The 17,316-nt window shown below is 36.4% G+C and overlaps 2 protein-coding genes across 6 annotated transcripts in view; one reads left to right on the top strand and one right to left on the bottom strand.

The window, feature by feature from the left end:
• LOC123869987 (arfGAP with SH3 domain, ANK repeat and PH domain-containing protein) overlaps positions 1 to 15,381 on the bottom strand; it is a 66,981-nt gene extending 51,600 nt beyond the window's left edge. For 4 of the 5 annotated variants that reach the window (XM_045913133.1, XM_045913148.1, XM_045913141.1 and 1 more), the window contains exons 1-2: positions 14,997 to 15,381; positions 5,774 to 5,846 (exon numbers count right to left, since the gene is read on the bottom strand). In XM_045913133.1, coding sequence (XP_045769089.1) covers positions 5,774 to 5,846; positions 14,997 to 15,122 — 199 coding nt within the window. In that variant the 5' untranslated portion in view covers positions 15,123 to 15,381. The remainder of the gene's footprint in view (positions 1 to 5,773; positions 5,847 to 14,996) is intronic. The other variant, XM_045913155.1, reaches the window with a different exon arrangement.
• A 331-nt stretch (positions 15,382 to 15,712) lies between these two features.
• LOC123876801 (biogenesis of lysosome-related organelles complex 1 subunit 5) lies at positions 15,713 to 17,316 on the top strand. The gene is made up of 4 exons (XM_045923162.1): positions 15,713 to 15,828; positions 15,987 to 16,069; positions 16,701 to 16,889; positions 17,140 to 17,316. The coding sequence occupies exons 1-4, from the start codon at positions 15,810 to 15,812 to the stop codon at positions 17,314 to 17,316; spliced, it is 468 nt and encodes a 155-aa protein (XP_045779118.1). The 5' UTR covers positions 15,713 to 15,809.

The raw sequence follows: 17,316 nt of genomic DNA, 5'->3' as shown, positions 1-17,316 counted from the left end.
CTACCTGTCCGGAACCTAATAGAATGACTTTTACGGCTCCTGCCATCTTTATTTACAAACTTAGATTAAAGATTGGTCTCTGCTACGCTCCGACAGCGCAACGGAGACGAATCCTTAATCTAAGTTCACAAATAACAAGTGTAAATTAAAAATTTATAACACCCCGACAAGTGAAGGTTACTGTAACTAGAAAAGAGCTGATGACTTTCAAACGGCTGAACCAATTTTCTTGGATTATAGCTAAGAACACTCTCGATCAAGCCACCTTTCAAACAAAAAAATCTAAATTAAAAACGGTTCATTAGTTTAGGAGCTACGATGCCACAGACAGATACACACGTCAAAATTATAACACCCCTCTTTTTGGGTCGGGGATTAAAAATACATATTGGTAACATTACGAAGTTGAGTTCGCAAGAGCTGTCAAGGCATTTTAGCCCCAATCAATCTTGCAGAGGCTGAATGCATCAATCAGTACATGAACAAAAGATCACTTCTCTAGAAATAGGATTCAGCAATTTTTAACTCCGGTCAAAATACATCACTGTTTAGGAATGGCCGAGATTGTTTGGTTGTTTTTGCAGGCGCGCGCTCGACCTTGCCAGCTGCGGCCCAGCCAAACCCGTACGACCAGTTCGGCACTCAGCTCGGACACAAACAAATCCTAGCACGCGATGGTATTGCGAAGTCAATAAACTCTTGAATACTATAATCTGAACACTGAACACCTTATAATAGAGCGCGAAAGCGAGAGTTATTCGTTTTTGTTCCGATAACCATTCGAGTGCATCTCGGTTTTTTTAATAGGTAAAAATCGTTTACTTAGCCTACTGCTTGTTGGTGTATATTTTTATCTTCCTTCATATAAGCCTTTATTTATCTACTAGAGGGTGCCCGTGGCTTCGCACGCGTGGATTTCGGTTTTTTTAAATCCCGTAGGAACTCTTCAACTTTCCAGGATAAAAAGTAGTAGCCTATGTTCTTCCCCGGAGCGTATCCTGAGTTTGTACCAAATTTCATTAAAATCGGCTCAGTGGTTGGGCCGTGAAATCGTAGTAGACAGACAGACAGACACACTTTCGCATTTTTAATATTAGTATGGATTGGACATAGGTCTTTTCATTCTTCCTGGTGTTGTACGAACCTCCTCCGAGTTTTTTCTCCAAGCTTGGTGATATTGTGATCGGAGCAGCAAAATGGTTGTTGTATAGAAGCAGGCGTTACTTTGCGGAAGTCTATATACAAGGAACCAAAGCACCAGGAGAGGTAGACCTTACAATACAATGCAATTTTAAGGTCTACATCTCCTGAAGATGCTCCGGTATCGGGGCTAAACGTGCGTCAGTGGTTTTGGGAATTGTGTGGTGCTGCGTGGTAGTGGTGCATATTGCTTGCTTAGTGGCTGGCTTTTCCTGCACGTTTAGCATTGAAAGGGCGGGCAGTGCATATGCCATGCTGCATGTTGCGCCATACAGACTTGTCTGGTTTAGCGAATCATAGCAAATTAAGCTTTTGGTTCCTTATAACGAGATGGTTGTCTTCCAACGTTTCTTTTTCCGGTACGTGGTCTTCATTCAAATAGCAAACTGGTCTCTCTCTAAATTGTTAGATGCGACGGTAACCATAAACCAACCAACCGTACTTCAACTTTTCCTAGACGGATATTGTATACCTGCACAAGAAATGAAATAAGACGGCCGACCTACTTTCCTTCAGTTGAACGTAAAAGGAAATTTACAGGGGCCCACGGAAGCCTCCTGTGGTCATAATATTAAATGGGGTTAAATATAATGATCACCATAAAATGCTTTGATACCCTTAGTTCTTTTACCAAAAATATATACTTAACACCAGATAAATAACGTCTAAAATTACAATAGTACTAGCTATTTTAGTCACGACTGCACTTCAAATTGTATTCGAACACCAAATGTAGTAAATGATCACCAAATCTTAGCGAGCAAATTAATGCGCTATTTCTGCCTAAATAAACCACTATGATTGACATAAAATGTAGGCTTATTACCAAATGAAGCATTATGATGCCATATTAAGTTATGTCTGCGGCTTACGATCCTCTCCCACCACACCGCAAGCGCCGCGCACGCCCGGACACGATCGCCAATTTAGTCGCGTGCGAGCACTTGCTTTTATTGGGTGTGTTTTGATATCTATCTTCTTTGCAATGGCGAATGAAAACTTAGCGGGACCGAGTTCGTGTGCTCCGCTGTTGAGTACTTCATCGGAATCAGATGAAGACGAATATAAAATCACAGAGCATACGAAAAAACGTCGAAGGCAAAATAAAGTTTGGGTTTTTGAAAGAAAATTTATAACTGTGCGGAGCGCTGAGGAATTTATCAAAAATGAGAAGACCTGGTCAATACAAAAAATTCATACGACTGAAGAAGGAGTAAAACGTTACTATCGTTGTAACAAAGTGAAGCTTCGGGCTGAAATTCAGTGTTCTGCCGCGATTTATCTTTTATTTGACGCATCGTGTGATGATATATTATTATTTCGTACTGAAACATGTCACGACCATGAAAATTCTGACTGTCAGTCGACTAGGGGAATAAATGAGGCAACGAAAAAGGAAATAGAAAAACTATTCGAACTGCGTTTGAAACCTAAATCTATTATGAAGAACTTAAGTAAAATTAATGGACTAGTTCTGCCGACTAAGTTACAGTTAAACAATTATCTTAAAATCATACGTAAGAAAAAATACGGGCCATCGGTAATAAGCTTGGGACAGCTTGAATTATGGTTAAAAGAAAACTCTGAAATACCTGATGACGGTCACGAAGTTTTTGTTTTGGCGTATGAAATTTCTGAAGATGATTTAGATCAGAACTTCCGGTTCATGTTAACGACGAAATATTTAATTGGTCTATCACGCCAATGTTCTGTTCTTCACGCGGATGCCACATATAAGCTCATTTGGCAAGGGTTTCCAGTACTTGTGATTGGAACTACAGACAGAGATAAACATTTTCACCCATTTGGATTAGCTGTGACAACAGCTGAACGAACGGAAGACTTCATATTTTTATTTTCCGCATTAAAAAAAGCAGTTTTCTCAATATTTTCATACACTTTAAGTTGTAAAGTTTTGGTCTGTGATGCAGCGAAGGCTATACAAACTGCCTTTGCGTGCACATTTGGAACAGATACAGTCATAAGAATGTGCTGGGCGCATGCGAAAAAGAAGATGCAAACAAGAGTAGAGCAAAGTGTGCAAAAGAAATCCCAAAAAGAGATCTTACAAGATATTGATGCTTTACAGTGTGCCTCAACTCAGGAAATATTTGATCGAGCCAGCGAAAAATTTTTGGACAAGTGGAAAGCCGAAAAAGATTTTGTTACATACTTTGAAAATGAATGGCTAATACTAAATCGTTTCTGGTATTTGGGCGCATCTCTGGGGACTCCTGCTACAAACAATGCTCTGGAATCTTTCAATAAAACAATAAAAGATGGTGGCACGCTTCGTGAGCGTCATCCTTTGGCGCGGTTCTTAGTAATTGCTTCTGATATAGTCAAGGACTGGTCTAATGAATACGTGATTAATAATACTGAGAGACGGTTCGCTCAACTGCCGACAGTATCTTTAAAGATGTGGACAGAAAGTTACCAATGGGCAAAACTGTCGAAGCAGGTGCCATTAAAGAATAGTACTGAGCTAGTTTGCTCATACAGAATTCCAGCTGGGTCGGATTTAGATTGCAAAAATTATGAAAAGCCATGGGAGACCTTTGACGAATACAAAGAGCAACATTTTAGAGAGTGGGAAGTTATAATGCCCCGAGAAAAGGAAAATTGGTTACACGGCACATGCAATTGCCCAAAGTTTCTCAAAGATTACATTTGCAAGCATCTCGTTGGATTGGCGATTCGGCTTAAGCACGTCCAGCCACCTTCAGAGGCCAGAGCTATTCCGATTGGCATGAAGCGCAAAAGAGGACGACCAGCCAAAGCTAAGAAAGCATTAATTGTGCAGTGAATTAATACAGAAGACTGATTCTTCTTAAGATTTTTTAAATGCTTATTATTAGTTTAGTTTTAAGATCTTTGAACTGTTTATTATTAGTTTTAAGAGGACTATCTTTTTAATGATTGTTTCAATAATTAAAAAAGGGATTATTGAAATTGTAAGAGTTTTATTTTTTATTTTAGGTATAGCATTTGGTTGTAAACGAAACGCTCAAGATAATTTTTTTTTGTAGTGGTTAATCAATTTGGAGACAAAAAGGTTAGGAGTAAATTTACTTTACTGTGTTTGGCAAAATATTTTTTTTGCCGAGGGTAATTTACTTTAATCGGATAACGAGATTTTATTTTTTTGCATTTCATTTTAAATTAAAATATGGTTAATAATTTGGTTTTCATTAACTATTTTTGGGCTAACAATGAGTTTTTTGGAGCCAGTTTGCTTAAATAGGATAGCAAGATGTAAAAACTTTGGTTATAATTTTACATTAAAATGCTGTTTTAATTTTGGTGATCATTTACTACTTTTGGGTTAACAATGATTTATTTGGAGTCATTTTGCTTAAATAGGATAGCGAGATGTTAAAACTTAGGTTGTAATTTTACATTAAAATGCGGGTTTAATTTTGGTAATCATTTACTATTTTTGTCTGTTATATGTTACTATACCTGGTGGTAAGTTAAACATAAGCCATATTAAATTGTCGAAGGTGAGAAATATTGAATATATACCATTGCCAAGTTTCTATATAACCGAATCGGAAGACGGAAGATCAAAACATTAATGTCCACAGTAATATTATTCTAAGTAGTTACATACTTATTTAGTTATCGGTCTTTTGAAAAAATAAATTCTCTTTAATCCCTATCCAGTGGAAATTTCGAAAAATCCGGTGTTATTTCTTGTCTAATTTATTAATCAACTTCCTAGGTCCAAGCGTTTAGGCTGGGCGTTGATAAGGAGTCAGGACTTTTCTTTTTGTATACTTAGACAATAGATCCCTTCATACTGCGGCTCTTAATTTCTGTTAGTGTGTGTTATATTCTTTATATTGTAACCAGTCTTTACTTTTAAGGAGCATTTCGGTCTGAATTGTGCCCTAAATCGCTGATCGTGAAACAACTCTGCCCTAAATCGGGACTGTTTGGACTTCTTTGTAATCATAAAGGCTGGTCTGGATAGAAGTATGTTCCAAGATTTTTAAACTTCCTGTGTAAGATTCTTATCAACATTATCATCGGTCTTTAAAATCTAGCCGAGCAGCTTAGAGAATATCGACTTCAGAATCTGTCTTTGAGTCTTTTAGATCATGCTTTTAAATAAACCGCCGGCATTTACCTCTCTATAAATGCACTAAATACATACTTCAATATTTTTAGACATCTATTCATAACACTTCCTCCCCATCTATTTTCGTGCAGCCTCGTGTCGTCAGGCGGAACATGATCCTTAAGCTCTCGTACCTAAAACAGTTTCATTAAGAGCACCGTTTTTATCCTTGGCATTTGGATGCCGCGACGCCGCCGCCGTACCGTGCCTAATAACTTAGTCGGACATACCAACAAAGACTGAAATAGACCGTATAACGTCGTCTTACATGCTTTAAACTGCTCTTACTTAAGGATGATTCACTATTGTACTTAAATAATGTTTGGAATAGAACACGTTCGATCTCTACTTGAAAATAACTTATTTTATCAGCAACCAGATATATTCAATGATTACTTAATCGTTCAATATCTTACTTATCTAAAAGACTAAGAGAAAATTTGCACCTACCATTGCCGGAATTGTGGATAGCTTTTATCGCTTTCTTGAGTTTTGTTAGGCCATCACGATCGAAATCCAGGGTCTGAAACAAAGAAAAGAATAAATTTTATCAATTTTATAGCGACATTACAAGATCCTGTTTCTAAGAACGTAGGTATGTGAGTCGTTACATTAATTAAAGTAGTTAAGACCTTTGCCCAATAACCACATCAAAAAAAACTGAGACTTCTACAAGTAGATAACATGGATCTAGGAATCAGCTTGAAACCTATATAGAGGATGTCTTTTCTTTTCCTCTAGTTATCTCCAGTATTCAATCTGACAACGCGATATTATGTGTAACAAGAAAATTGTCAACATAAATAAACTCATTTCTTTAGTACGCACTTCGCACCGCATTTTTAACCCCCGACCCAAAAAGAGGGGTGTTATAAGTTTGACGTGTGTATCTGTGTATCTGTGTGTCTGTGTATCTGTGTATCTGTGTATCTGTGTATCTGTCTGTGGCATCGTAGCGCCTAAACGAATGAACCGATTTTAATTTAGTTTTTTTTGTTTGAAAGGTGGCTTGATCGAGAGTGTTCTTAGCTATAATCCAAAAAAATTGGTGCAGTCGTTTAAGAGTTATCAGCTCTTTTCTAGTTTTCTTGTAGAAAAGAAGGTTACATAACCGTTAGGTTCATAATATTATGTCAATTGACAAATGTCAAGCTGTCAAGATGGACGTTGTCTTGATACATAATTATTTATTTGAAAATGATGTTTTGGAAAACTCTGATACTTTGGATCGTAGGCGCGGAATAGTCCAAGAAAATTGGTTCAGCCGTTTGAAAGTTATCAGGTCTTTTCGGTCTTTTCTAGTTACTGTAACTTCACTTGTCGGGGGTGTTATAAATTTTTAATTTACACTTGTAAATTATGGCGCCGTGTTCCACACAAAGGAGGAATATTTTGCCAATGTCAAGTTGCCTAGTGAATTTGTAACAAAATCGCGTATAACGTTAAGCGGTATTTCAAAAGAGAGTCCCTGACCCCATTTTTTAGACGCGGTCATTCTTTGCGAGCCGTTTTCAATAGGATCCACGAGCTATTCAACACAGCTCCAAACATCTGTCGCCCCAAACAACGATTAATCAGATCCCCTTCAATTTGAACAACTGCATCTAAATATAACGCAACTGGTTTTCCTATTTGACTACCTATTTAATACACAAACAAGCACACTTTGGGAAATTAAATAAATTGAGGCCAATTCTTTTTCAAAGTACATTTAATAAGTAAGTACAAATAAAAAGCTAAAAGTGTGTAAAATGAGATGGCAGTTTAATACTTTTACTTATAATTAAGTATGTAGCTAGTGCCCCCAAATAATAATAATATTTACTTATTAATTAATAATGCGTACGCTTCAGTTTAACAGTTTCTCACCTGCATCACAAACATTTCCTGGTGAGGTCACCTCGCGTTCTTGTGACTTTTTTGCTTATTTTTGTGGGCATACAAGGCAGACCAGTGCCCACACAAATCGCAATCGATTGGAAAAAGCTTTTTTTCAATATTCATGAGTTGCTGATTTAAATATAAATTAGAGCTCTAAACAGACAATACCTAGTTCAAATAGACAATTAAATGTGGCGTGGTTATTTATTTAACTATTATTATTATTGATCGTAATATTTGACAAGAGAATAAGTTTAATTAAGGCCATAATAATTAATAATAATAAATAAGTAAATTAGCCACAATTAAGTATACTATTTATACTAATTTAGTATACTAGTAATATTAATTAAGTATACTAGTAATACAATTAAGTAAAAAAGAACTATGTACTTAAGTGACTAGCAAGCAATCAACACATTTTAAAAATCTAGTTTACTTCATTGCTCTCTCGACAAAAACTTTCCCATAACTATCAAGTAACAAGCGAGCTTAGGTCTTCTACTGAATACCTAAGCGCAATCAGCGCTCAATTATTTCTCAGAGTGGTTCAACGCTGAATTCCTTCTGCGCTACGCCACCGGTTCCAGGGAATACCTTCCTTTTACGGCATCTGCCCTAGATAGACGGGTCACTAGCTCAATCGACAGTTTTGATTAATGGTTACTTTCCTGTAACCACCACAGATTTCTTCTAAAAAGAATTTTGCAAGGATTGTTTACAACTATTCGTAATTTCAATTCGATAGATTGGTGTGATAGACGGACAGACTTAGTCGCACCGCGCACGGCACCCCATAGGGTTCCAATTTATAACATTTTGGTACGTAACCCCAAAAAAGTTGATTCAAAGCTTCAATGAAATTATCAATGGAATGAAGAAGTGGGACGATGCCTATGTCAAAAATAAATTATTTCTTGGTAATTTTTAAATAGAGGGTTTTCCAAAATTCGTAAAATCGACGTCCACGTCCACGACGTTAGTTTTAAGTTTGCTAACCATTTTATATTATCGATATCACTAAAAAAGTACGGTAAATTACGTCCAATGTTTATGACGTCACATCTGTTCTGGGCACCTTTAAAGTAGCACCAATCGAAGACAAACTCTTAGAGAGACGGCTGCGGTGGTATGGTCATGTCATGAGAAGACCCGAGGATCACATGACCAGAAGCGTAATACATGTTAGCGCTGGACCCAGACGACGGGGCAGACCTCGACAAACCTGGATGTCAGTAGTATTGAACGACCTGAAAACAGCCCAAATAGACACAATGACGACCCAAAACAGAACAACTTGGAGAAATATGGTTAGGAGAGCCGACCCCAATTAACATGGGAAAAGGCTAGGTCTATATATATATCTGTGTATTTCATACAAGCTTTGTTAAAAAGCGGCTGATTTGACTAGAAGTCGTCATCCCTATTCAGATGAACACAAACAGTAACAATTATTTAAGAAAGTAAAAGGAAAGTAAAGATAAAATGTTTTGACAAAGGACACTGAAAATACCCTTTTCAAGCATTTACATCTCAAAGAAATTCGCAAAGGGGACAAATCTTACATGATCACACAATTTATGAGTTATGACTCGTGTTTTAATCATTTTAGTTACGAGAATATAATACGTACGAAGTTTGCTAAACAGGTTTGCTTTCTTGTGAATAAATGACTACAATTTTTGAATCTCTTTAGCATCGAACCGGTTTAGTTGAGATTTAATAAAGAAAAGTTTTAATAATAAATAATTATGTAGATTGAAATCGAAAGTATCTACATAGCAGGTTTAACTTTACAAACTTCTTAGCTACCTGATAGTTAAATAAGTGATTCAGAATGAAAATATTGTAATTGCTATGAATCATTAGTCTCTATACTCTATAGGCAACAAGTAACAACGCGTAGGCAGGTAGGTACCTACCTTGCAAAATCTAACAATTAGCTTATAATATTGCACATAGTGAGTCGTGACCTCTGGAGCAGTGTGATAACTAGGTAGGTATCTTCGTGCTTAACTTGACTAGCATAGTTAATTAATGAGTACCTAGTATCACTTTTTTTGTAATATTTTTCTATTCGTCTTAAAACAAACTAGTGTCTAGTACCTACTACTTACCTACTAGTGTTACTTAGTTATAAGAAAGAATTTACATTTAAAATGATGCCTAACAAAGTATTTTTCATCAACTATGAATCATGCTGGATTAAACAAAAGCTTCATTCAAGAAAATTAATGAATCTCACCATCCGTGACCTTTGTAACTACCTACTTGATTGGCGACGTGATTTTTAACTCAATTGGTGAATCAATGGAAGTGGTTTTCAGTAGGGTTGTCTACTATAACATAGTTTCAATAGAATATAATATATATTATGTACAATGTGGCTAAATCTCTAGACGTAAAAGCCAGGTCTATAGAATTCTGCAGAGGCTCTCCTCAGATTGCCATCTCTTTCATAGTGCTCCCTGCAGAAAAGGATAACATTTGATTAAGACCAGTCAATTTAGTTATGAGATTGTAGACTATCAAATCGTCAAGTTCAGCCCTCTACTCACGACACTGCGGCAGGGCTGATTTAGGAAGCAACTAGATTGAAGCAATCTAAGGTAGTCCCTACACATGGATCATGGTAACGTACTAGACGGCTATCGCGAGCGAACTAGCAAAAATATCAGGCTGACGGACCTACGCACGTGCAGGGCGACAGGGCGGTTGCCACAATCTAGGAGAATCTAATGCATATCTGCTCCTGCTGGCTAATCTAGGAAGCGATCTAGGATCCGACCTAGACAAGACATGTTTTGGAGGCAATCTACGACTCTCCACACTTTTTCACCCTAAATCGGCCCTACCGCTGTGTCGTGAGTAGAGGGCTTTATAAATTAGGTAGGAACATGACTATCCATCATAAAGCTCCACTAAACTATCCCTATTACTGCCTAGATTTTGATAAATGAGGTTTTCTTGGCTTTGTCTTAGCGTTTCGAATATCAAAGGCAATGCTGGTTGATTGTTATCAACTAAGTATGACTTGGATGTTTTTGATGAAAATTAAAATTATTATAACTAAGTGGCAAAGTGACAACCCCTGGTTATTTACACTAACTTAACAACTTCGTACTGGTACGATAGCGAAAGCGGTTGACCTTGTAACCCCAGTCGGCAAACCCACAACGACGACTCTCTATTTTGACAGTTTTACTTTTTAGTCGTTTCCGTTTTAGGGCATCGTTTTTAACCCCCGACCCAAAAAGAGGGGTGTTTCTGCGTATCTATGTATCTGTCTGTGGCATCGTAGCTCCTAAACTAATGAACCGATTTTAATTTGGTTTTTTTTTTTGTTTAAAAGGTAGCTTGAATGAGAGTGTTTTAGCTATAATCCAAGAAAATCGATTCAGCCGTTTGAAAATTATTTCTAGCTCTTTTCTAGTTACTGTAACCTTCACGTGTCGGGTTCTGTGGTGTTCTCATTGAAGTTGTTATTGAATTCAAGGAACGGGCCTGAAAGATGTTTCTTTAGCTACTGGAATACAAAGGCAAACATCGACGCCTGCCAGTGACGTCGAAGCCTCGACGTTTTGTTACAAGTTCCAACTGTCGTGAACTGTGCTAATAAGTAGAATATTAAAATATTTATACCTAGCTGATGCCCGCGACTTCGTCCGCGTAGTGTTAAAATATGAACGCATTCTATGCTTTTCTCTGTGACATGTCAATTGTGTATAGCAATTATGTTCTGTGGCTACCATTGTAACAGTCGTTCTTTTTCTCTGTGTGGCTCCGAAATAAAAAGGCTGTCTGTTTTTACCAAAGTTTTATTTCATCTTAAATATCAAGTAAATTCCAAATAGCAGTTCAGTTTTTCAGTTTATTATATCACGTAGATTTAGGTTTTTAAAAATCCCATAGAAACTCTTTGATTTTCCAGGATAAAAAGTACTGTAGGTCCTCCAGGTCTTTAACTAAACCATGCAAAAATCACATTCTGTTGCTACGTGATTGAAGGACAAACCAATAAACCAACAAACAAACATTTGCGCATTTATATTATGGCTTGGACGTACCTATATTAACCACATTCGGCCAAGATAGTAGGGTTATCATATTATTCGATTACTTATGTATCTTTGTTAATCGTCTCTTCAACATTTGTCGCGATACGAAAGCAATTTTTGTTTACACAGAAACGCTGTTAGAAAGTGAAGAAAACTCGAAACGAGATTTCGATCTGGGTCGAACTGGTCCCAATAAGCCGCCGCCGCCGCGAGCCCATAACCGTAAGTAAACATTAAAGAACCCTTTCACATGTGCTCTTAATGTTTGCAATGCAAAGTCACGTTGTGGGCTGAAGCCTGCAGCCACAGTAGGGATATCAAATGGCCGGCGGTATCATTGAGGTTTGAGATAAGCACTAAGATGTCCAGCTGTAAAAGTCACCTTACTAAATAATATAATTAAAGTAATTAAATACATACTTAATAGTGTTTCAGATATACCTTAACATAACAGACTTTTAAGGGGCATGTTTCTCTAAAAACTTGTTTCCTGTCGCTTTCCTTCACACATTGAACTATTACATATTGCCTTCACATACTTTGCACGACGACACGATAATGCCAATCAGGAGGAAGAATCTTAACACTAATTTATCTGGTCCATGTTGAATTAATATTTTCAAATGCAAATTAAATTTTGAGACGTGTCGATAGTTATAGTTAATAAAAAATTTAAAAGGTAAATATGATTCCACTTTCTATTGCAAATCACGGAAAAGGAAACTACCCCCACTTTTCAAAACTATTTGAGAAATGAGAATTCGCTAGTATGTAACTATGCAGTTCTGCAGAGAAAGCATAACATCCTGCGTTAGTGCATATATATCTAAATACTAGGCCTGCATTCGTGCCTGTCGTATGTATCTATTTATAGGGATCGGATACTCATTCGTAGGTATAGGACCTAAGTACTTGTTACTTACTAAGACTAACTAAATAATTACAAAATTTGAATTTCATTAGTCCGTTAGCTATTCTTTTTCAAGAAACCGTTAAAAACTATAAAGCGTAACATAGAATGGACATCCAATTACCGCGGATGTTTTTGTTTACGGTTAAGAACGTTGTTTATGAATCGGAGTGTTTGTTAGTGAAGGAGCGTGAAGATGTAAGCTATAGAATAAACATTATGTTAATGCACTACTGGGAGTGAACGAGTGGAAAAAATATAAACAATGACGCTCACGTGTGCACCGATTACAATCATATACCTAGGTATTTATGATTAGATTTTAAAAGGTTTTAATGATAGAGCTGCCCAATGCTGTCATGATCAGTAATGAAAGAAATGAACAAATAAGGAACGATTTAGGTTCCATTATTGAGAATGTACATAGGTGTATGCAACCGGTAACTAACCCATACCGACTTTCGTTGAAAGCTAAAAAGACTAGGTCTTTTTCTTCTTCCTGACCTTATCCACGCTACGTGGGATCGGCATCCTTGTCGTGCGTCATGTCTTCTTCTTCTACTCTCTTCTGTCATGCGTCAATGTATCATCCGTCCCTTTTAAACGGATATCCTCTTTCGCGAAATCCATCGACCCTTTCTTTGGTCGTCCTCTCCTCTTTTTTAACCAAAAACAGACTGTACAGAGGTAGCTTGCATCCCGGAAATTGATATAGGCAACTTTTATCCCGGAAAATTAGAGTTCATTTCATTAGGCAATAAATCTACACCTACATTATTTCTAATGAAAAGAGAAAGTTTACTAAAATCTCCTTTAGCAAGTTTAGCATGGTTGCCTGCTACCTATTCACACTTAATGTAATTTCTATCATCTGCTATTAGGATAACTACTACTGCACGATAGAAAAATCACTTTGCATACCTAGTCCTAATAATTTTAAGTAAATCTGGTTTTATCGAGGCCGATTGCCAACTTTATGGCTGAACAAGTAAATATGCGCAAAGCAAATTCTTAACGCAACTGTATAGAGAACCATTTTTGGAACACTAATACAATAGTTCCGCTTCATTCGACTGTATGTCGTCACATTATTTTTGTCACGCTCTCAAAAGCCGAAGTGATACGAGCGTCAATATACCTACCTATACGTATGTCAATACATGCGCCAGTTACTTGTGATATTTCTTGCTATTATTTCCTACCAGATGGTGCCCTCGGGTTCGCCCATGTGGATATCATTTTGAAAATCCTGTGGTAACTTTTGATGTTCCAGGGCAAAAGTAGACTCTCCATAGTAGCCCATCCCCGGGTAGTAAGTTATCTCTGTGCCAAATTTCGTAATCCCGTGGGATCACCATGATTTAGCAATGCAATTCCTTACAACATCAGGGTTGAGGAGTTGGATCCTTCACTTCAACAGTAAGTCTTTACTTGGTAGGTACATCCAAAATCAATTTTATTTACAACCGACAGTTTCAAATCACATCAGTTTAGGTGGTCAAGTCCCCTACAGCATCAGGATTGAGGAGTTGGAATCCAATTTTTTTATGGAACAATGTTGCAATTGACCCAGCAATGACCCAGCACCCTTGATGTTTGCAGAAGAGCCTGCATCATTGGAAAAATGTACATCTGTCACCACACCACACTTGGCCTAAGTGGAACCTTGTGGAGTTTAATCTGATTGGCTGAATTGGTCTGGATGTAGATCAAACTTGTATTTTGCCATAAAGTAACCGTCTCAACAGTCATTGAATTTACAGAATTTACAACTAGGATTTTAATAAGCCGGTGTTTGTGTCATTATTGTACTGAAATTCTTCATTATGCTGACTCCAACTATATAAAACTAGCAGTGATAGAAGATACTGAATTAGTGTTTGCAAAGCAAGTAGTCCACTCTGAAGCTGCAACATAACAGTCTGCACAGGTATATCCAAAGATGAAAGCCCCACTGAGATGCTTTTGCACACTGCACAGATTATGAGGTGTTTCAGATTGGACTACTTGTTAGTTGTTAGGGTTCCGTATCTCAAAAGGAAAAAGGAACCCTTTTAGGATCACTTCATTGTCTGTCTATCTGTCCATCTGTCTATCTGTCGTGACTGTCAAGAAATCTAAAGGGTACTTCCCAATTCCCATTGACTTAGAATCATGAAATTTAGCAGGTATGAAGTTTGGTAGGTCTTATAGCACACGTAAAGGGAAAAATCTGAAAACCATGAAGTTATGGTTAAAAATTAAAATGTTTTCATGAACAAATAATTAGATTTTAAACTTTCAAAGTAAGATTACTATACCAAGTGCGGTATCATTCTATAACAGATTTTTATTTATTTTTATGCATAATAGTTTTTGAATTATCGTGCAAAATGTCGAAAAAATACGACCGTAGTACGGAACCCTCGGTGCGCGAGTCTGACACGTACTAGACCAGTTTTTTTATGATCACTGTACTGTTACATATTAGAATAAGGATATCAAAGCTCATAGGGATTAGTTTCTCCAATTTACTTAAGTACCTACTTATTCATGCTCAATACATTCACCCCCAGGTTAGGTACTCGTTCCTCACATGTATTGTAACTGACCACTAAATTGTTTTTTATCAAATAATTTTTGGCCCCAATTTTAATGCTCTGGTAAAGCACTGGTTCATAGCTGGTAAGTACAGAAGCGAATACTTATTACATTTACATCTAAGAAAGTTGTGCTCTTTACATGACGACAACAACGTGAAGACAATCATTATTTTAATGATTTCAATTTCAAAATGTACCCTATGTAAAATGTAATACCCGCAAAGGCAGATTAAAATGCCTACCTCTTCCAAAGCGTTGATAGTTTGCCGGCATTGTGGCATACGCGAAACAAAAGTAGAAGTGGTCGGCGAACTGTAATCCTCTCGAGTTTCGTCAATAAATTCACCGATACCAATAAGACCCGGCATTATTAACACAATATTTGAACTGCACTAGAACAAAATCCCGAACATACGCTAAAAACGAGAAACTTTATAAAAAACATTCATCGAAATACGCGATATAAAGTGAACACATATTGTTAATAACCACAAATCACTTCTGCGCAAATAAAAACAATTTCGCATCTAAGTTAGCAAATAAACACATCCATCTCCGTAATCATGAATGAACAAACTAATTGAATTGAATGAAATGAGTGAAAATCATTTATTCCCAAATGAAGACTTGAAGAAGAACATGAAGAACGAAAGAATGACGAATGGTTATGGACTATAGATAACCATAAACAACTTTCAACGAGATTTAATGTAGCCAGTTGCAGCTCATCCGGTTGCTCTCTAAATAAAACAAATAAAAGTAGGTACATAATAGTAAGCTGGATCTTGTAATAAAAGGATAAGGTGATAAAAAGGAAAAAAGTATGATTTTCGACCAAATTTACACTATAAAAAAATGCGATATTAAGGGTCATGAGACCGGCCTGCCCGCGAAATTCAACTTGAGATGTGGTTTCTATTTCCGGTTTCCCTATTAAAAAATAATGACAGATGTCGACCACATGTCGACGGTCTATGTCGACGGTCGAGTTTGATTTATTTTCATAGACTATAGAACAGAAATCTCCGGATTCCTGGTCTGTGCAGAAATCGATAATGACGGAACTGTCACGAGGTATGTTGCAAAATAATTATTATTTTGATTTTTCTTTAAAAAATTAGAAAAAACAAATAAAACCTATACTAAGTTTTCGTTTGTAACTTCGATTTAAAATAGATATATTGTTTCAAGTAGGTAAGAAAAAATTGATTTGATCTTGTAATTTTTTACAGAAATTGGTGAAGTCTGGTCAAGATTATTTGACCATCGGCCCTTTCTCAGTGGTGAAATAAAGTTCATGTTAAAAGAATTTGAGGCAAGTAATCTAACTACACACACGTCTTGGTTAATACAACAGGAAAATAACTTTATAAAAATGAGTGACTTATACATGGATTATTATTAGCTTTTCCTCATAGTAATATGACCAATACTTTTAAAACCTCACTCATGCAAATAAATGAAGAATAATGATCCCAAACCCCTTAGATATCTATTATCTACATACATATTCTCTGTCTAAAGTTAAGTAAACTAACTCTAAAGTTATATTTTACTTACCTACAATGTTTTGTTCATTGACTTTTTATTATACTTATCATAAAATCCCATCTTCGCTCAGGTGGCAAAATCCATTCTTCCTGCATGCAAATATTAGGCTATAGGTGAAGTGAAATCAACGAAAATAGGTGATTCATAGGCTACTTAGTGGCTAAGAAACATTTGATGCCTGTCAGTGATATTGAAGCCTCAACGTTTTGTTACAAGTTCCTTAACTGATGTGAACTCAGCCTGTATGTGGATATATCAGTCAGTCTGTTTCTCATATGTGTTTAAAATGATTAAGCAATTATCCTTAAAGTGTAAACAAATACTATAGTTAAAATTATTAATAGATATACATACCTACTAATTCCTGAAACTATATTGTGTTTTCTGAACTATAGGAAAAGCGAGGTGACAGAGAAGTTGAAAACTTATTTGCGATTCTTGAAAACCTAACAGAAATCAAAGATACTCAAGTTGAAAAAATTTCAAAGAGTTCAGTTGCTGCATTACCTGTGTTGGCAGAAAAGTTGGACCAGGCATTAAAACTTTCTGACGAAATTGAAAAAGACTATCTTGAATTGCAGAAGGTACAATTTTTCATTGATATTACTGTAGTATTGACTTACTGGTGTCCATGACTTCAGCCATGTGGATTTAATTTTTCAAAAATTCAGTGAAAACTAAATAGTTATAAATATAATCACCATCATGATCAACCCATCACCGGCCCATTACTGAGCGTAGGTCTCCTCTTAGAATGAGAAAGATTTAAGCCATAGTCTTTCAGTCACACCTTTGAGAACATTATGATTCATTATGAACATTTATATTTTTCAGTTTACAAAAAAAAAGAAAGCTGAAAACTTTGAGAAAAGACAAAAGGAATGGGATCAGTTTATTGATGATATGAATTTTAAGTGCCAAAGAATTGATAATACTTTTGAAGAAAAAGAAGAGGAGCTTAGGGACCTGTATGCTGACCTTAATCACAAGTTAAATATAACTAATAATTAA

Source organism: Maniola jurtina, chromosome 2 (genome assembly GCF_905333055.1).
Source record: "Maniola jurtina chromosome 2, ilManJurt1.1, whole genome shotgun sequence".
Taxonomy (NCBI): Eukaryota; Metazoa; Arthropoda; class Insecta; order Lepidoptera; family Nymphalidae; genus Maniola; species Maniola jurtina.
The sequence above is the reverse complement of the archived record's forward strand: the minus strand, read 5'-3'. Positions and strand labels throughout refer to the sequence as shown.

Excerpts from the sequence above, each read along its gene's own strand:
- LOC123876801 (XM_045923162.1), top strand. Across the intron at positions 16,070-16,700 it reads TCATGTTAAAAGAATTTGAG|GAAAAGCGAGGTGACAGAGA; the intron begins GCAAGTAATCTA and ends TCTGAACTATAG. Across the intron at positions 16,890-17,139 it reads ACTATCTTGAATTGCAGAAG|TTTACAAAAAAAAAGAAAGC; the intron begins GTACAATTTTTC and ends TATATTTTTCAG.